General features: G+C 39.5%; 1 protein-coding gene across 1 annotated transcript in view; it reads right to left on the bottom strand.

The window, feature by feature from the left end:
* Nucleotides 1-19,683, bottom strand: part of ttc33.L (tetratricopeptide repeat domain 33 L homeolog) — a 178,547-nt gene that overhangs the window by 157,756 nt on the left and 1,108 nt on the right. The window contains 1 exon segment of the mRNA NM_001095384.1: nt 18,719-18,940. Within this exon segment, the coding sequence (NP_001088853.1) occupies nt 18,719-18,939 (221 nt within the window). The 5' untranslated portion in view covers nt 18,940.

Raw genomic sequence — 19,683 nt, 5'->3', positions numbered from 1 at the left:
ATTGGTTACTGTGGTTTTCTGCTCCTGGACAAACTTAGTGCCTTATATTACATATGGGAGTTAGAATCTTATTTAAAAGTTAAAAATTCACTGTTTGATAAATACAGTTCTAAAAATTCCATAAGAAAAACACGGGGCGTACTTACAGGGGTTACAGCACATATTTAAGAAATATGCCACCCCTTCCCATTTAAAATCCACTTCATGTTTTTTTCACTACAGTTGTATAAACTGTAATAGGCAAAGCTTAGGCTGGAAAGAAAATAGCCGCTGCGCAGGGAGCGGAAAATGCAAAGTGCCCTATTTATTTTTTGTGCTGTCCCTCGTTTTACACAGCAATGATTTACACTCGGCACCAGCCAGTACTGCTCCAAATAAACAGCCGGCGTATCTGAATGTCTGAGATGTTTGGGTTAAAGGCTCTCTGCTCCACTTCCATTCAAATATGTGATGCTTACTGTAAACCGCTCACAACGCCCAAGAGCTTTGAAGAATGCAGCTTCAATCCCATAATAGCTAGAGCAAAGAAAGTTAAAATTAAGAACATTTGATGTTCCTCTAAAAAGCTCAGGTCTGCTGCAGGACAACAGCTCATGCAATTCACTTTGCTTGCGTCTGACTGTCATTGTCCACAAAGAGTAGATCTAATTCCAAAAAGTAGCTGTAGCTTCTTCCATTAGTTCTGATCCTTTGGGCCATCAACAGAACAATGGAAGGTGATCCTGCACATATATGGACACGTGTAAGGTATCTAATGGATACCATAAATCGGTGGTCCCCAACCAGAGCCTCATGAGCAGAAATGTTACTCACCAACATTTTAGGATGCTGTTCTCAGTGGCCTCAAAGCAGGTGCTTATTTTTGAATTCCAGGCTTGGAGGCAAGTTTTGGTTGCATAAAAACCAGGTGCACTGCCAAACACATCCTCCCGCATAGGGCTACCAAATAGCCAATCAATGCCCTTTTAACACCCCCAGGAACTTGTTTCATGCTTGTGTTGCTTTCCAACTCTTTTACATTTGAATGTGGTTTACAGGTAAAGGTTGAGGACCCCCCATCCTAGAGCCATGAAAGATCTAACATTGTTTGGCCTCCTTAACTGTACGTGGCGAAGCCTTGTTCTGATATTATCTTAACATTCACCAAAGCCCTCCAGTTTCTCTGGGTCGATCAGGGTAATTTTATAACCACAAGACAGATTTGAGCTGTAGTCTGGCATCATGGGAAACAAAACTAGCAGACACAACCTCCTACATTCCCTTATAACCTACATTTAGACAACATTTTTATTTTTTTATCATATATATATATATATATATATATATATATATATATATATATATATATATATATATATATATATATAGTAGAACCCCCATTTTACATCCCCTTATTTTAAGTTTTCCCTCATTTTACATTGTTGTTTTGTGGTCCCACTTGTATATTATGCATAATACATTTCCCTGATTTTACATTTTCCTGGATTTTACACCATTTTTTCTGGTCCCTTGAAAAATGTAAAATAGGGGTTCTACTGTATATAAATATCACTTAAATATTATACTTAAGAGAGATAACCATTCACACCAGTCCCTTCTTCAGTATAGCTTACAGGTTAAGGACTCTTTAGGGAACCTACATGAAAGTAAGGTGTGCATATAGTAAACATAATCTCAATTTACCTTCCTGTATGTTTTTGGAGTGAAGGATTAGATACAGGGATCCCCAACCTTTTGAGCAACATTCAGAAGTAAAAGGAGTTGGGGAGCAACACATACATATAAAATGTTCTTGGGCTGCCAAATAAGGGCTGTGATTGGCCATTTGGTTGCCCCTATGTGGATTGTCAACCTACTTTGAGACTCTGTTTGGCAATACACCTGTTTTTTATACAACCAAATCTTGCCTCCAAGCCTGGATTTAAAAAATAAGCATCTACTTTGAGGCCACTGGGAGCAACATCCAAGGGGTTGGAGAGCAACAAGTTACTGACAAGCTACTGGTTGGGGATTATTGAGAATCACCAAAATCAAAACTACACTGAAAGAGGGAGGCCACAGAGTTCTCCTACTGCCCTGGTTGGAAGTGAACCCAGGTCCCATTGGTGAAAGGCAGCATTCCTCTATACAAAACATAATTAGGCAGCTTTTGAGGTTAGAGGGCCTTTGTCATATTCCCTTCAAGTGGACTTCCAAAACGAAACTGTCAGAATTGATTCGCTGCTGGGAAAATCCAGTAGTGCAAAATGACTTGCCTTTTAATGAGTTGTATGAGAGCAAATGCCGTTCCATATATAGCTAAAATAAGCACACATTGGTAAATAGAACTGAAACTGGAAGAATCACCCTAGCATTAAGAAAAATACATTTACAGTCACAAGACAAATGATTCATAAAGCAGCAGTTGGTTTCAAACATCATGAAGTGATTTATACTGTTTTGCTGTTTTTTGTCTTTGCCCTCGTTGTACAGTTGGTACCAGAGAGGCCTCAAGGCATGGAGGAATAAAACAAAAAAATATATTTGCACGGAATTCTATTTAATGTGTCTATCCCAGAAAACACTAGAAAATCGTAAAAAAAATCTAAGAAAACCCGTAACTGTTCCTCGGAGGAAAATTATTATTGGATCAGTCTGCAGTGAGCTTTGATGTTTGTGAGACAAAAGGGATATTTCACATTAAGATCATTAGCCATTTTTGCAGTTACAAGAATGACTTTGTGAAGGAGCCAAGAGCTCACATCTGTGTATAACAAACAAATAATAGTGTTATGCGCACACAACATACATACATACACAAACACACAGTGTCGCATATACAGTAAATAAAGGCGGCACAGACGTTTTCCCAAGCAGTCTCGTAGCCAACAAGGAGCACTGTTACTGCATTGGGGATTTACTTCTAAGCAATAAACACAATTTTATTTGTTTTTTGTTAAGATGGGATGGTGAAAGGTTCATAAAACATTCAAAGCAGAACTAAGCTTAACAAAGAGGTAGTATAGAAATGTTTCTTCTTTCTAAACGAAAGCAACCACAGCCCTATAGCAGGGAACATCTGTGATCTCCTAGGACTCCTAGAGGGGCATAGTAAGGCTAGAGGGGCAGCTGGGAGATGCAACTGGAGAAAGGAGGGGAGGATAGGAGGCTGGCTGGGAGTGGAGGAGGGAAGGGGAGGATAGGAGGCTGGCTGGGAGTGGAGGAGGGAAGGGGAGGATAGGAGGCTGGCTGGGAGTGGAGGACATTGCAGGTAGGGTTGCCACCTTTTCTCATTGTCAATACCAGCATTCGGGTTGGGGTGGCGGGTTTGGGGACAGGATGATGAAGGATGGGTGGGGCTGGGAAATGGTCGAACTGGATGGGGTAATTGGTGGAGTAGAGGAAGGGCACTTCTTTATGAGGGGCAGAGACGATCAAGGTAAGGAGGGTATATATGGTTTTATTGGCAAGTTAATTGCCGGTATATTTGTATACCTGTGACCTGAGCTGACCGGTCAAATACTGGCCGAGAGGGAAGCCCAATTGCCCGTAATACCGACTCTACCTTTGGCTGGTGTTGCAATACTAGCAAGGTGGCAACCCTTGACAAGGCTGATGGTCATTAGTTCAGATTCATATCAGATGGGAGCTCGGGCAGCAGAGTATTCTGCATCAGAAGATGAAGATGTTCAGCCCTGTAACATCAGCTTCTGTGAAATGAACCTCACTTTCGATTTGATCATTTATAATGACCCCCTAAGCTTCTTAACAGTTGCCCAGAGCATGTGCATTGTCGGTAACACTCAAAAGCTGCACGATGGGGAGTTGCTGTGGACAATTCTAATGTCCCAGATCTGTTACTGTTGCAGGGCTGATGCACCTCTCTGCTGGTACAAAAAGATCATTATATTAAAATGCAGCATTTCTAGCCATATTCTTTTTTTAGGCTTCAGTTGTCCTTTAAAGAGGAACTGAACTTCCGTTAAGGCTATCCAAAATAGCAGTTTTATTTAATTAGTGTCAATAGCATATGGGGTTATTCTGGATTCTTTTCCAATTTGTTTTTGAAGCCCAAGAGGCAGAGTCAAAGCACCCGAAATTAGCCTCAATTCCTTCCAAGAGACTCGTTTCACACATAAAGCAGTGCGAGTCATAAAGAAATGCCAAACTGCATGATGAAGTTCTTTGCAGCAGGAAGTAAAATGGGGATTTACACTTGTAAACTATTTATATCTCTGATTTCCTTTCATTTTATATGGTGCCAACGCACTGGAGGAAGCTGATGTAATTCCATGATTTCAGAAAGGATACTTGCAGCAGGGAAACGAAATCTGAGCGACTCCGTGGCCGATGAGATTCAGTGTTGATAATGGTATGGTTATGCATTCGGGATTTAAAGGGCAAGTCAACCACAAAATAAGAGTTTGCCTAGCAAAAAGGAAACATAATTCTAAGCAACTTTCCAATATACATTTATTAAAACTTTTCAGTGCTTTTAAAGTTGTTTGTAAAAACAATTGCTATTGAAAGCAGCATTTGCTTAACTCCTGGTTGTTACTTTTTAAACAATGTTGCAAAAGTCTTAGTTCCCCAGCAAAGACAGGTCTGTTAATCAGCTGCCTTGTCTTACATTGTTTCAACAGTCTGAGCCATCAGGAAAGAGAACATACAGGGACAAACAACCACTGCTTTAAACAGCAATACAAATTACTTAAAACTGTAGAAAATGTGTAATGAATGTATATTGGAATGTTACTTAGAATTATGTTTTCTTTTAGTAGTCAAATTATATTATAAATATACAAGCCTTTTATACCCTTCATGGGGCTAAATCAGGCAAATCCTTAATTGACATGGGGTAACTTGTGAATAATAAGCAATAGCAAGCAACGCCAGTCAGCAGCAGGGAAAGCCAGCAAGGCATTGTCCTGTATTAAAAAGGGTATAGATTCTAGGGTTGCCACCTGTCCGGTTTTGACCCAGATAGCCCGGTATTTTGAGGGGCTGCCCGGGTCTATACTTCCTGCTCGGTTTTCCAAATAAGGAAAACCGGGCGGGATTCCCTTGATTGACACGGTGATCGGCCAATAGCTGATCGTCGCGTCATAGCCCCCACTGATGTCATGGGTCCACCCACTGATGTCACAGACAAACCCACTGATGTCACTGACCCACCCCCGCCCGGTCTCAGCCAGACATAAAGGTGGCAACCTTAATAGATTCACAGGAGGAAAGTGAATTCTTTCCCTTTAAAAAGCAGTTGCTGCAGTCTAGAATATCTGGGCAGCTTTGGCCTCCAGTGCTTCAACAAGATATTAATGAAATAGAGAGAGTCCAAAATAAAGCAATTAAGCCTATAAAAGGCATGGAAGTCTCAGTTGAAAATACAGATTGGCCAATCAGGATCCTTCACTGGAAAACGGATCTTTCAGTAATTTGGATCTTCATCCCTTAAAGGAGAAGGAAAGGCTAAAATGAAGTAAGCTTTATCAGAAAGGTCTATATAAATACACCAGTAAACCATCAAAATAATGCTGCTCTGAGTCCTCTGTCAAAAGAAACACAGCATTTCTTTTTCTTTTATTGTGTACACGTGGGCTTCTGTATCAGACTTCCTGTTTTCAGTTTAAACCTCCAGGGCAGGGCTTGAGCATGCTCAGTTTGCTCCTCTCCCCCTCCCTGCAATAATCTGAGCTCAGAGCTGTAAGTGAGCAGGGAGAGACTCAGGCAGGAAGTGATGTCACACCAAGCTTATATGGAAGCTTCTATCCTAAACAAACAGAAACAGTGTCTAGAGCTGTTTACTCAGGTATGGTAAAGCATTCTGCAGAATAAATATAGCATTCTAGCATGCACTATTGTGGCTAATCTGCTGGCAATAAACTGTCTTGGAGCTTTCCTTCTCCTTCTACCAGAAAATCATGTAAACATGAAATAAACCCAATAGGCTGGTTTTGCTTCCAATAAGGATTAATTATATCTTAGTTGGGATCAAGTATGAGGTGCTGTTTTATTATTACAGCAAAAATGGAAATATGTCAAATTCAAAGTACTGTTTTATCACTACAGGAAATAATTTGGAAAAATTTGGATTATTTGGATAAAATGGAGTTTATGGGAGACGGCCTTTCCATAGTTCGGAGCCTTCTGGATAATGGGTTTCTGGATCCCATGCCTGTATCAATATTTAAAGGGGTGATTCACCTTTAAGTTAACTTTAACATGTCATAGGATGGCCAATTCTAAGCAATGTTTCGATTGCCCTTCATGTTTTTTCTTTTTTTATAGTTTTTCAATTATTTTCCTCCATCTTCTGACTCTTTCCAGCTTTCAAATAATGTTCGCTGACCCCTTCTAAAAACAAATGCTCTGTAAAGCTACAAATGTATTGTTATTGCTACTTTATATTCCGGCCTCTCCTGTTCATAGTCCAGTCTCTTATTCTAATCAACGCAAGGTTGCTAGGGTAATTTGGACCCTAGCAACCAGATTGCTGAAACTGCAAACAAGAATTAAATAACTCGAGAACTACAAATAATAAAAAATAAAAACCACTTGCAAATTGTCTCGGAATATCACTCTCTACATCATACTAAAAGTCAATTTAAAGGTGAACAACCCCTTTAAGGGGACCATTTTATTTACTTTCCTCTGGATCTAATTGAGTCGGAATCCAGACATATGTCTTTTTTTCAACCTCCTCTACTATAACACTTCTATTGCATATTTATACTCAAGCTCTGTGGCACAGAATGATTAAACTGAACAATAAAATAGAGAGATATTTGTTTGCGTGAACAGTGCCAAGACAAATACAATATGTTTTGCCAGTTCAAGACCGCAGTCTTTAACATATTTTGCTAATTGCCTACACAATAGAGGTTACTACACGCTTTTGTTTCTCATTTTTCACCCAAAAAAATGTGCTTTCAATTTTCTTGCAGCTGGGAGTAAACGGCGCTGCGTGCCATGTGAGCGATGTGGGAGGTGAGCTCAGCCGTGCGGTTAAATCCCACATTAAAAAGCCATTGCGTCTGTCACTGCTCCACCTCTGTGCCTTATGGATTATCGCATTTATAAATGTTTAATTCAGACAGCAATAATACTGCTTACATATTCATGAAAAATTAATAGCAGTTGACAGCTCTACTCAAGGGGTTAAAAATGAGCTTCAGAGGCCTCAGAAATAAACAGGGCATTTTGCACCCATATTTGTTGATTGCCCATAGATGCCCTTCAGAATACAGGCTGTAGCACAGCACATAATGCCTATGAACCTCTAGAGCTTACAATCCAAGCCCTTGAGACACAAGGAGGTTAAAGGAACAGTAACACCAAAAAATTAAACTGTCCTAAAGTAATGACAATATAATGTACTGTTGTGCTGCACTGGTGAAACTGGTGTGTTTGCTTCAGAAACACTACTATAGTTTATATAAATAAGCTGCTGTGTAGCCATGGGGGCAGCCATTCAAGCACAGGATACACGGTAGATAATAGATAAGTTCTACTATAGTTTAGATAAACAATCTGCTGTGTAGCCATGGAGGCAGCTATTCATAGCTGAAAAAGGTGAGAAAGCACAGGACAAACAGCAGATAACAGATAAGCTCTGTAGTATACAATGGGATTCTTCAGAAGTTTCTGTTATCTACTGTGTAGATAACAGAATGGCTGCCCCCATGGCTACACAGCAGCTTGTTTATATAAACTATAGTAGTACTTATCTGTTATCTACTGTGTATCCTGTGCTTGAATGGCTGCCCCATGGCTACACAGCAGCTTGTTTATATAAACTATGGTAGTACTTATCTGTTATCTACTGTGTATCCTGTGCTTGAATGGCTGCCCCCATGGCTACACAGCAGCTTGTTTACATAAACTATAGTAGTGTTTCTGAAGCAAATACACAAAGTGCAGGGCACAAGTACATTGTATTGTCTTTACTTACACTTTAATTTCTTGGTTTTACTGTCCCTTTAAGTGACTTGCTCAAATTGATAGGAGGCAGAGACATTAATATATTTTAGTCCTATCTTATACAGGTATGGGACATGTTATCCTGAATGCTCAGGACCTGGGGTTTTCTGGTTAAGGGATTGTTCAGTAATTTGGGTCTCCATACTTTAAGTCTACTAAAAAATCATTTAAACATTAAATAAACCCAATAGGCTGATTTTGCTTCCAATAAGGAATAATTTTATCTTATTTGGGATCAAGTACCAACTACTGTTTTATTATTACAGAGAAAAAGGAAATCATTTTTACAAATTTGAAACATTTGGATGGAATTCTTATATTATTATTATAGAGAAAAGGGGAATCATTTTTATAAGATTTTAAGTATTTTATTAAAATGAAGTCTATGGGAGATCCTGTAATTCTGGATAATGGGTGTTCAGATAACAGAACGCATATCTGTACAATTTGATTTAAATGCTGATTAAGATTACAACTTGTTTCACATTGGTGGATATAAAAAACACCAAAAAAAAGTTATTTCCTCCATAGCTGGCAGCGCCATAGTCATTGCCCTGACATACCACACATAGAGCCAGGTTGGACAATGACTTGTAATAAGGTAAAAAAACAGATGCTTTGCCAGCTACTACATCTATTATGAGATGACATGAGGAGTTGTGCCAAAATCCAGTGTTTTTCCCAGACAACTGAAAATCATCATGTTCCAAAGATCACTGGCACCACCATGTGGCAACTGGATGTACCAAGTCCCAGCGCTAGTGATATTAAGTGAGAGTCTTCCCAAAACCTGAAGTCTAATGAATATATTGAGGGGGAACAATAAATAAACTCCCTGAAGAGTCCTAAAAAAAATACAGATAGTATGGGTATAGAATGTCATATACGGATACCCAATATTCAGGGGGGTTTGAATTATGGGCAGGCCATCTCCCACATTTTCCATTTTAAGCAAATAATTCTAATTATTTGCAACCTTTTTCTCTGTACATGTATGGGATCCGTTATCCAGGAAGCCATAATCCAGAAAGCTCCAAATCACAGGAAGGCTGTCTCTCATACACCCCATTTTATCATAATAATTCAAGTTTTTTAAAACGATTTCCTTTTTCTCTGTAATAATATAACAGTAGTTTGTACTTGATCCCAACTAAGATATAATTAATCCTTATTGGAGGCAAATCCAGCCTATTGGGTTTATTTAATGTTTACATGATTTTCTAGTAGACTTAAGGTATAATGATCCAAATTACTGAAAGATCCGTTATCCAGAAAATCAAAGGTCCTGAGTATTTTGGATTACAGGTCCCATACCTGTAATAACAAAACAGTACCTTGTACTTAATGGTAACTAAACTGCATGAATCCATATTAGTGGAAAAAGCCTATTGGATATATTTAATAATACAGGTATGGAATCCCAGAATGCTTGGGAACTGGGATTTTCCGGACAACGGCTCTTTCTGTAATTTGGATCTTCATACCTTAAGTCTACTAGAGAATCATTTAAATATCAAATAAACCCAATAGGCTGGTTTTGCTTCCAATAAGGATTATTTAGTTTGGATGAAGAACAAGGTACTGTTTTATGATAAGGAAATAATTATGAATTTTGAATTATTTGTATAAAATGGAGCCTTTGGGAGACGGCCTTCCCGTAATTGGGAGCTTTGTGGATAATGGATCCCATACTTGTATTTATTTTAACAGACTTAATGTCAAAAGCATTCTGGATAATAGAGCCCATACCACTGGGTGTAAAGAACCAAGCACAGCTATAACTCCAACCCACTAAGCAACACCATCACCAGCAGCAGCCAAAAGACAAATGACCAGCGAGTATATTGGAGTAAATATAAATACATAAGTATAACCCCCCCCAATGGTTCTGATTTAGGTTGGTCGTTCCAAAATAATGTATGTGTGGGGATGTTCCACGAAAGTGGGCAGCATGGGGTGTGTCTGAACATAACTAGTTGTGTAAAGGGTAGATCAGGGTCTAAATGTTCTGCTTTCTTATCTTCAAATGTTGGGATGCAGGTGTAAGTTATGTCGTCAACGTATCTTTTAGCAATTATCTATCCGCACAGTGGGCCAAATATAGCGGATCCAAATGTGGCCCCATTGATTGACTCTAAACAATCTAGATGACAAATAATAAGAGTTCAGTTAGTATCTTGGATGAACAAGGGGGCTTAATTGGTAGATGAACATGTGGGGCTATCAGCAACACAAGGCCAGTAAAAGGTAATTGCTGAATGGATACTACAGGTTACTGGACCAGAGCATACCTCTGCACCTTCTACTACAAGGTCTGATAATATGTATGTAACCGCAGCTCACTTACCCCTTTGAGGTGATATCATGTGCAGTCTGAAACCACCACGATATTATGCATAGAGAGAGAGAGAGGCTTTTGTTTTATTCCTTCTGCAGCAGATTGCCCCAACCAAAGTAAATTGTACCCTTCTAGTCTGGCTCTATTCCCTCTATGCTGCCAAGCTTTCCCGATTAAGTTTATATATTTATCTATATATCCTTCTGGCGGAAACCCATGAGAGCCAAGCAAAGTCCTAGAATAGGGTCAGAATGTTCCTGTAACAGTAACAGGCTACTTCTGTCAAGTCCAATGAAGTCGCTGTGACATGTTTATTTGCTGTGCGTTGTTATTTAGCCCTTTCAGATATTATCTTGGCGTTCCTCGTCCTTTCTTAGAAATATAATTATACTGGAATAATCATCTGTGATAGAAAAATGCAGCCTTGCCTTCAGAAGTGTCCTGAGACCTCAACGGAAAACAGTTTCTTCTAAATAACATTTAACTTTCATTCATGTTCCCTTAAATAGACAAAAATCAATGAAGATCAATTGAAAAATTGCTTAGCATTAGCCTTTCTATAACATACATAGGGGGTTATTTATCAAAGTCTGAATTTATCTCAACATTTGCAGGCAACAACCTGCGATCTAATCCGCACGGGTTATTTATTATTAGATTTTCCTGAAAATATGCTTTGTGGGAAAAAAAAAAGGTTTTCACAATTTTATTAGATTTTTCACCCGAAAACTCTGATCTTTTATGCTTTTTGCCCGAAAACTTCGGGGTATTGCATGAAACCCAGTGCACATCAAAAAAATCATTGGGACTTCTCCCATTGACTTATATGCAACCTCGACAGGTCTGAGATGCTGGATTTTCCATCCTCGTGGTATAATAAATTTCGAAAAATTCACGATTTTTTAGAAGTCCGGTTTTATGCTAAATAATCACAAGTTTTTTGGTATTTTTGCATTCAGAGTTTAGTAAATAGTCCCCTAAAAGTTAACTTAAAGGTGAACCCCGCCTTTAATATGATAGGAGCCACAGAACTGAATTGTTTGGCTGGAATAGATGTGAACCACGCATTTGTCTTGTGATTAGCTATTTCTGCTAGACATTCTGGACAGTCTAGTGGTTGCTTTAGTGACGCTCCTATTTATTATTATTAACATGTATTTATATAGCGCCAACATATTGCGTAGCACTGTAAAGTAAATGTGATTATACAACTACATCACAAGAATTACATACATAGAATATATGGAGTAACAAACATCACAATCAATACAGGTACAAAAAGGTGAGGAAGGCCCTATGCATAGGCATACAGTCTAAAGGGAAGGGAGTAATACGCAAGGTGTGGGAGTGGGCAAGATCGAATTGAGTGGGTGAGAAATGTGGTATTGCGTTTGGTAGTTAAGCAGAGTGAGGGTAGGCTTCTCGAAAGAAGTGCGTTTTCAGAGATTTCTTGAAAGTAGAAAGGTTGGGAGAAAGTCGGACAGACCGTGGGAGAGCGTTCCAGAGGAGGGGTGCAGAGGGTGTCTGACAGTGATGGGCAAGTTTATCCCGTTTCGCTTTGCTGAAAAATGAGCGAATTTCCCGCAAAATTCGCAAAACGGCGAGATGTTAGTGAAAAAGACACAAAAATCTAAAATTGACGCTCACGTCACGTGCGTCCGAAAGAAGTCGCTCGCATCAATTTTGCCGCTGGCGTTAAAGTCAATGGGCATCTGAATAATGTTGACACGCTGCGATTTGGATGCAAGGGACTTTTTGGACGTGCATCCAAAATTTTACGCAGGCGGATTTTCGTGAATTTATTTGCCGGCGGCGAAATGCGGAAATTCAACGTGAATTTGTGACAGCCGAATTTATTCAACCATCTCTAGTGTCTGACAATCCCCTTTAGAACTTTCAATGCACCACTTAATGTGACCCTGATAATTGAAATAATTGGCTCTAGTATAGGCTCTGGAATTCAGCTGGAACCAAACAGATGACTTGGCCAACAGAGCTGCGTTCCTGACAAGACGAGTCCTGTAGGTGTGGGTTCCAGTAGTCCTGCAAATATCTCACCAATGTTATAATTACATTATATACAGGCACAACAACTTGTAAACCCCAGTCTATAGCTAAACTAAAACAAGCTCCATCCAATCCACGTGAGCCACATATAATAAAAAGTATGGCAGCAGTTCTAATAATGGTCCGTGCCAATCAAGGGGGATCTTGCCCAGTTTTCCTTATTTTGGAAAGTCCTAGAATAGGGTCAAAATGTTCCAATAACAGTAACAGGCCACTTCTGTCAAGTCCAATGAAGTCGCTGTGACATGTTTATTTGCTGTGCAGAGTTATTTAGCCCTTTCAGATATTATCTTGGCGTTCCTCGTCCTTTCTTAGAAATATAATTATACTGGAATAATCATCTGTGATAGAAAAATTCAGCCAGGCCTTCAGAAGTGTCCTGAGACTTCAACGGAAAACAGTTTCTTCTAAATAACATTTTCGCTTAGGACCTGTTATCCAGAATGCTCAGGACCAGGGGGTTTTCTGGATAAGGGGTCTTTCTGTAGATTTCCTATACCTTTTTTTGGAAAACCAGGCAGGCCGCACTCTTGACCCAGGCAATCCTTCTGAAAACAGGCTGCCGGAGTCAAAACCGGACAGGTGACAACCCTATACTTGTTATTAGTACAGGTGTGGGACCTGATGTCCAGAATGCTGGGGTTTTCCGGATAATGGATCTCTCTGTAATTTGGATCTTCATACCTTAAGTCTAAGAGAAAATCATGTAAACATTAAATAAACCCAACAGGCTGGTTTTGCTTCCAATAAGGATTAATTATATCTTAGTTGGGATCAAGTACAAACGACTGTTTTATTATTACAGAGAAAAGGGAAATCAATTTTAAAAAATTGGATTATTTGGATAAAATGGAGTCTATGGGAGACAAACTTTCCATAATTATTATATTACTATACAGAAAAAGGAAATCATTTTTAAAAATTTGAAGTACAGGTATGGGACCTGTTATCCAAAATGCTCGGGCCTAGGGTTTTCCGGATAACGATTTTTCCATAATTTGGATCTTCATACCTTAAAACGGACATTCTGTAATTCTGAGCTTTCTGGATAACGGGTTTCAGGATAATGGGTCCCAGGTATAGGATCTATTATCCATAATGCTAGGGGCATGGGTTTTTCTCCGATAAGGAATCTTTCAATTATTTGGATCATCGTGGCTTAGGTCTGCTAAAAAAAAAATGTAAACATGAAATAACCCCAATATGATTGCTTTGTCACCAATATGGATTCATTCAGCTTGGTTACCATCAAGTACAAGGTACTGTTTTATTACTACAGGGAAAAAGGAAATCATCTTTAAAAATTAGAATTATTTGCTTAAAATGGAGTCTATGGAAGACGGCCTTCCCATACTTTGGAGCTTTCTGGGTAACAGGTTTCCGTTTACGGGATCACAAACTGCATAGTAATATAATCACATCATGAGTGTGAGAGGAAACAGGAGAACCCCTTACCGACCAACTGTCTCAACTGTCCCAACTGTTCACGGGACAGTCCCGCTTTTGACAGCTTAAGCCGCAGTCTCGGGCTTGTTACTAAAATGTCCCCACTGTCTATTTGACCTCCTGCACTGAACAGCCACAAAATGATACAAAGTTTCTAACTTAATTGGCTTTTAGCAGAGAGAGCCCAGAATAGATAGATAATTAGATACTATTGTAACAGTTTTAGATAAGGAGGTATCGTGAGAGAACTAAGACTCACAACTCAATTTACCTTTATTAGCAAAACTGTAATAACACAGAAAATAACAAATTTTTACTTATTCAAATTCAACTTTTACATATGCAAATTAGGATTCCGATTTCATACGGCCATGCGCAAGGATTCGGCCGAATCCTGAATTCGGTGCATCCCTAGTTCAAACTTTCATAACCTGGCAAATTTTGGAAAATGGAAATGGTAATTAGGGGGTGTGGCCACAAAGATGGCCATCGGCAAATCTTTTTGTCCCTCTTTCTATTTCCAAAATGTTGGGAGATATGGAACCCAGAGGGAAGTCAAGAAAGCATGGGTAGAACATACGGGCACACAAAGTGCCCTGGCTGGAATTGAACCTAGGACCCCAGCTAACTGCTAACTGCAGGGCCTTTGTGCTATGATGCTATTTTTGTGCAGCAACATTTTTGTGGTTGGTGACCAACATGACTGATACTTCTGTTGCAGTCTCCTGACCAACTGCAACCACAGTAATTTAGCTTGTAAAAAGACATATGTATGTCAAGTTCAACCTTGTGAAGCTGCTGAACTACCTGTTGCTTGAATAACTGTCACACACACCAAGGACATGTAGGACATCCAACCAATGGGCGCTATTATATTCACTGACACAACCAGGCCGTTTTTTTTTGTTTTTTGTTTTTTTTACTGCACTAAAAAGTCTAATTAAAGGCATCCTGTCATGGGAAAACATGTTTTTTTCAAAACACATCAGTTAATAGTGCTACGCCAGCAGAATTCTGCACTGAAATCCATTTCTCAAAAGAGCAAACAGATTTTTTTATATTCAATTTTGAAATCTGACATGGGGCTAGACATTTTGTCAATTTCCCAGCTGCCCCCAGTCATGTGACTTGTGCCTGCACTTTAGGAGAGAAATGCTTTCTGGCAGGCTGCTGTTTTTCCTTCTCAATGTAACTGAATGTGTCTCAGTGAGACATGGGTTTTTACTATTGATTGTTGTTCTTAGATCTACCAGGCAGCTGTTATCTTGTGTTAGGGAGCTGCTATCTGTTTACCTTCCCATTGTTCTTTTGTTTGGCTGCTGGGGGGGAAAAGGGAGGGGGTGATATCACTCCAACTTGCAGTACAGCAGTAAAGAGTGATTGAAGTTTATCAGAGCACAAGTCACATGACTTGGGGCAGCTGGGGAATTGACAATATGTCTAGCCCCATGTCAGATTTCAAAATTGAATATAAAAAAATCTGTTTGCTCTTTTGAGAAATGGATTTCAGTGCAGAATTCTGCTGGAGCAGCACTATTAACTGATTCATTCTGAAAAAAAATGTTTTCCCATGACAGTATCCCTTTAAATATTTGTTCCGGAAACAACAAATGTGTAAGAATCATAAGTAACAGCTAAACATCATTTTACTGATTTTGATCTGATTCTTTAGCAAATACTTCATACCCGTCTCTGTTATTAATGTTATATAGTCAAATATTTGTCTTTTTAAATTTCCAAATCGGTGTCATATTGGACACAGCCGATTTTCCAACAAGAAAGCTGACAAAAACCCTCTATTGATTTTAAACCAGCTCACGATACTCCCCTCTAGTGGTCAATTTAGCTACTGCAGAGGGTGCAGACAACAGAATCTCAATTTTCCAAACACAGCTGAAAGTACATGATCAATTTATAAATAAGGATTATGTCATACGCCACAACTAATTGGCCACCAAACTTGCTGGTCCCAGTTATATTACAAGAGTTTATTTTATGGGGGGTATGTACTGATTATATACCCGGCTATCATTATAATTGTATCACTGCACGTAGAGATAAACAGGAGAAGCATGTACTTTTAGGTAAGGATTAATAAGTTGCTAAATGCAAGTAGTAGTGGGTCACTATCGGATTCGATTTTCCACAGGGGATACTTGACGGTGAGCATAAGGTTTTGTCTTGGACTGTTTCTATTTTTTATCAGTGGTGAATGCGATACTGTGTTGCCAATTTGATACTTTTTGATCACTGGTGAAAGCGACACTAATAGACAACAATGTTTCCAAAACAACACACTGGATATACAACAAGAGGAAGTGTTTTTGATATTCTTGTATACGGTAATTTGCCTTGATATGTATAGATTGAGTTTATGTCATCAGTGGAAGCCCAGGGGGAGGTGGAGATACGTCTCATAGGGGTGGAGGATGGAGATTTGCGTCAATTATTCTGTATGTGAGGGTGGATTTTATTTTGTTATGTAACTTTGAGAAAGGCTGGTGAACAGCCGAAACGTTAGTGTGTTTCTTCAATAAACAAGTTTGAACTAAGTAAGACCTGTGAGTGCAGCTTCTTCAGGGGAATATATATATACAGTTAGGTCCATAAATATTTGGACAGAGACAACTTTTTTCTAATTTTGGTTTTTCTTACATTACCACAATGAATTTTAAATGAAACAACTCAGATGCATTTGAACTGCAGACTCATCTTTAATTCAGTGGGGTTGAACAAAAAGATTGCATAAAAATGTGAGGAACTAAAGACTTTTTGTAACACAATCCCTTCATTTCAGGGGCTCAAAAGTAATTGGACAATTGACTCAAAGGCTATTTCATGGGCAGCTGTGGGCAATTCCTTCGTTTTGTCATTATCAATGAAGTAGATAAAAGCCCTGGAGTTGTGAACAGACAACATGGAGTGAAATGAAGGGATTGTGTTAAAAAAAGGCTTTTTTATGCAATCTTTTTGTTCAACCCACTGAATTAAAGCTGAAAGTCTGCAGTTCAACTGCATCTGAGTTGTTTCATTTAAAATTCATTGTGGTAATGTACAAAACCAAAATTAGAAAAATAAGTATTGAACACGTCAACATTTTTCTCACTAAACATACGATCATATGAAAAAGTTTGGGAACCCCTCTCAGCCTGCATAATAATTGACTCCACTTTCAACAAAAAAAGATAACAGTGGTAGGTCTTTCATTTCCCAGGAACATCTGAGCACTGGGGTGTTTTTTGAACAAAGATATTTAGTGAAGCAGTATTCAGTTGTATGAAATTAAATCAAATGTGAAAAACCTGTCTGTGCAAAAATTTGGGTACCCTCATAATTTTGATAATTTGAGTGCATGTTACTGCTCAATACTGATTACTGGCAACACCAAATTGGTTGGATTAGCTCGTTCAGCCTTGAACTTCATAGGCACAATCATGTGACCAATTGCAAGTTGTGCTTCTGTTTGACCCTCCTCTGAAGAGTGACAGCATGGGATCCTCAAAGTAACTCTCAAAAGATCTGAAAACAAAGATTGTTCCATATCATGGTTTAGGGGAAGGCTACAAAAAGCTATCTCTGAGGTTTACTGACAGTTTCAACTGAAAGGAATGTAATCAGGAAATGGAAGGCCACAAGATCAGTTGCTGTAAAACTCAGGTCTGGCAGGCCAAGATAAATACAGGAGCGGCATTTGCGGAGGATTGTGAGAATGGTTACAGACAACCCAAAGATCATCTCCAAAGACCTGCAAGAACATCTTGCTGCAGATGGTGTATCTGTACATCGTTCTACAATTCAGTGCAATTTGCACAAAGAACACCTGTCTGGCACAAACATCGCTTGTTGTATGCAAAAGCTCATTTAGACAAGCCACAGTCATTTTGGAACAAAGTGCTTTGGACTGATGAGACAAAAATTGAATTACTTGGTCATAACAAAAAGTGCTTTGCATGGCTGAAGAAGAACACCGCATTCCAAGAAATGTTCAAGCATCAGTCACAAAGTTGAAGTTACGCAGGGGCTGGATATTCCAACAAGGCAATGACAATGACAACAAGACAATTTGAATATCATGGAAAATCTATGGGATGATTTGAAGCAGACTGTCCATGCTCGGCAGCCATCAAATTGAACTGAACTGGAGAGATTTTGTATGGACGAATGGTCAAAAATATCACCAGAATCCAGACACTCATCAAAGGCTATAGGAGGCGTCTAGAGGCTGTTATATTTGCAAAAGGCTCAACTAAGTATTGATGCAATATCTCTTTTGGGGTGCCCAAATTTATGCAACTGTCTAATTTTGTTATGATCCATATTGCATATTTTCTGTTAATCAGTAAAACTTTATGTCACTGCTGAAATACTACTGTTTCCAAAAGGCTTGTTATATATTAAAAGGAAGTTGCTACTTTGAAAGCTCAGCCAATGATAAACAAAAACCAAAGAATTAAGAGGGGTTCCCAAACTTTTTCATATGACTGTTTGCACATACATATTCAAAACAAAAGTGATAGCAATAAAGGCTGATCACCCAAGAATATGGGAATGCCCAGCCAGAGCTGCAGTGCGTCAGGCCCCTCTGACATTTAGTTTGTTACTCCACTGGTTAGTAAAGAAAAATTAGAAATCCTGGGCTCGGGCCAGAGAGCAGCATAAGGAGGCACAGATAGTCCTGCCCCAACTGTCTGCTGACAAGCTAATTGGGGGGGGACAAGTAGGAGGTAAGTGGGTGAGCCCCTCTTGGATCGAGCACTGCTTAAAGAATACAGCACTCAATTCAAGGTCCCTGCACTCCAAAAAGGAGGTTTACATTTGCTTTAATCCTTCACTAAAATACAGAGTAATGCATTATATAGACAAGGCAAGCAGGGATTCATTAGGAGAACTTGGAAGAAAAAGCAGTACCTTCCATCTTCTGCGAGAAGACCTCCTTCTTCTTTCAGCCGCTTGCTTTTAGCAACATTATCCTCAAGGAGAACATCTTTCTTGCGCTTGATTGCATGGAGCCAATCCACGTCATGGCTGTCCAGCACAACACTCTCATCTGCCGCCTCCTCCTCAAAATGCTGAGAGACCTCTTTAGATACCTTCTCTCCAATCTTCCTCTTCCACCCAAAGGAAGCCATTCTGCCAGGTAACAAGAAGGGGTTTAGAGCAATGTCCTCTGTAATTCCTTCTCTGCTGTGTGTGCAACTACAGTCGGACTTTGCTAATGCCTGTGCTGCAGAGTGTTAGACAACATGTGATTGTTCCTGTCTGTTGTTGTTTATTAGAGAGTCACCCTGGCATTGATAATGTCTGTGCTGTAGTGTATTAGAGGGGAAGCCTGGCACTGCTACTGTCTATATCAGAGCTGTCCAAATTCTGTTGTACCACTGACCATCATTTTACTGGTCTAAGTGATGGCGTGCCAAAAACTGAAGCCAGTGTTGACTACTCCCTGTTTTAAACTACACCCATGTTAAGGTGGCCATAGACTCAAAGATCCGCTCATTTGGCAACATCGCCAAACGAGCGGATCTTTCCCCGATATGCCATTAACGAGCATGGCTATAGCGGGGTAATCTGAATGTTTGGCCCTACGGCTGAATGACCCGATTACGATGCGCAATGGGCTCCGGCGGGATCAAAAATCAAACCTGTCCGATCGACCAAACGACCGATCTCCCAATGGTTGGTGCTCACTGCAGGGAAATCACTCATATGTGAACCAAGTTTATTAAACCATATTAAGACATGCCCTTAAATCCATATGCCTCGTCCTCTCCTGTGGATAGCAAAGTACCCCAGCACATGATTAAACACATTGAGGACCCCCTAACAAGTATTTCCAAATGCTAACAAACACTACCAAGTTATGAGTATGACAC

This window comes from Xenopus laevis, chromosome 1L (genome assembly GCF_017654675.1).
Source record: "Xenopus laevis strain J_2021 chromosome 1L, Xenopus_laevis_v10.1, whole genome shotgun sequence".
Classification (NCBI taxonomy): Eukaryota; Metazoa; Chordata; class Amphibia; order Anura; family Pipidae; genus Xenopus; species Xenopus laevis.
The sequence above is the reverse complement of the archived record's forward strand: the minus strand, read 5'-3'. Positions and strand labels throughout refer to the sequence as shown.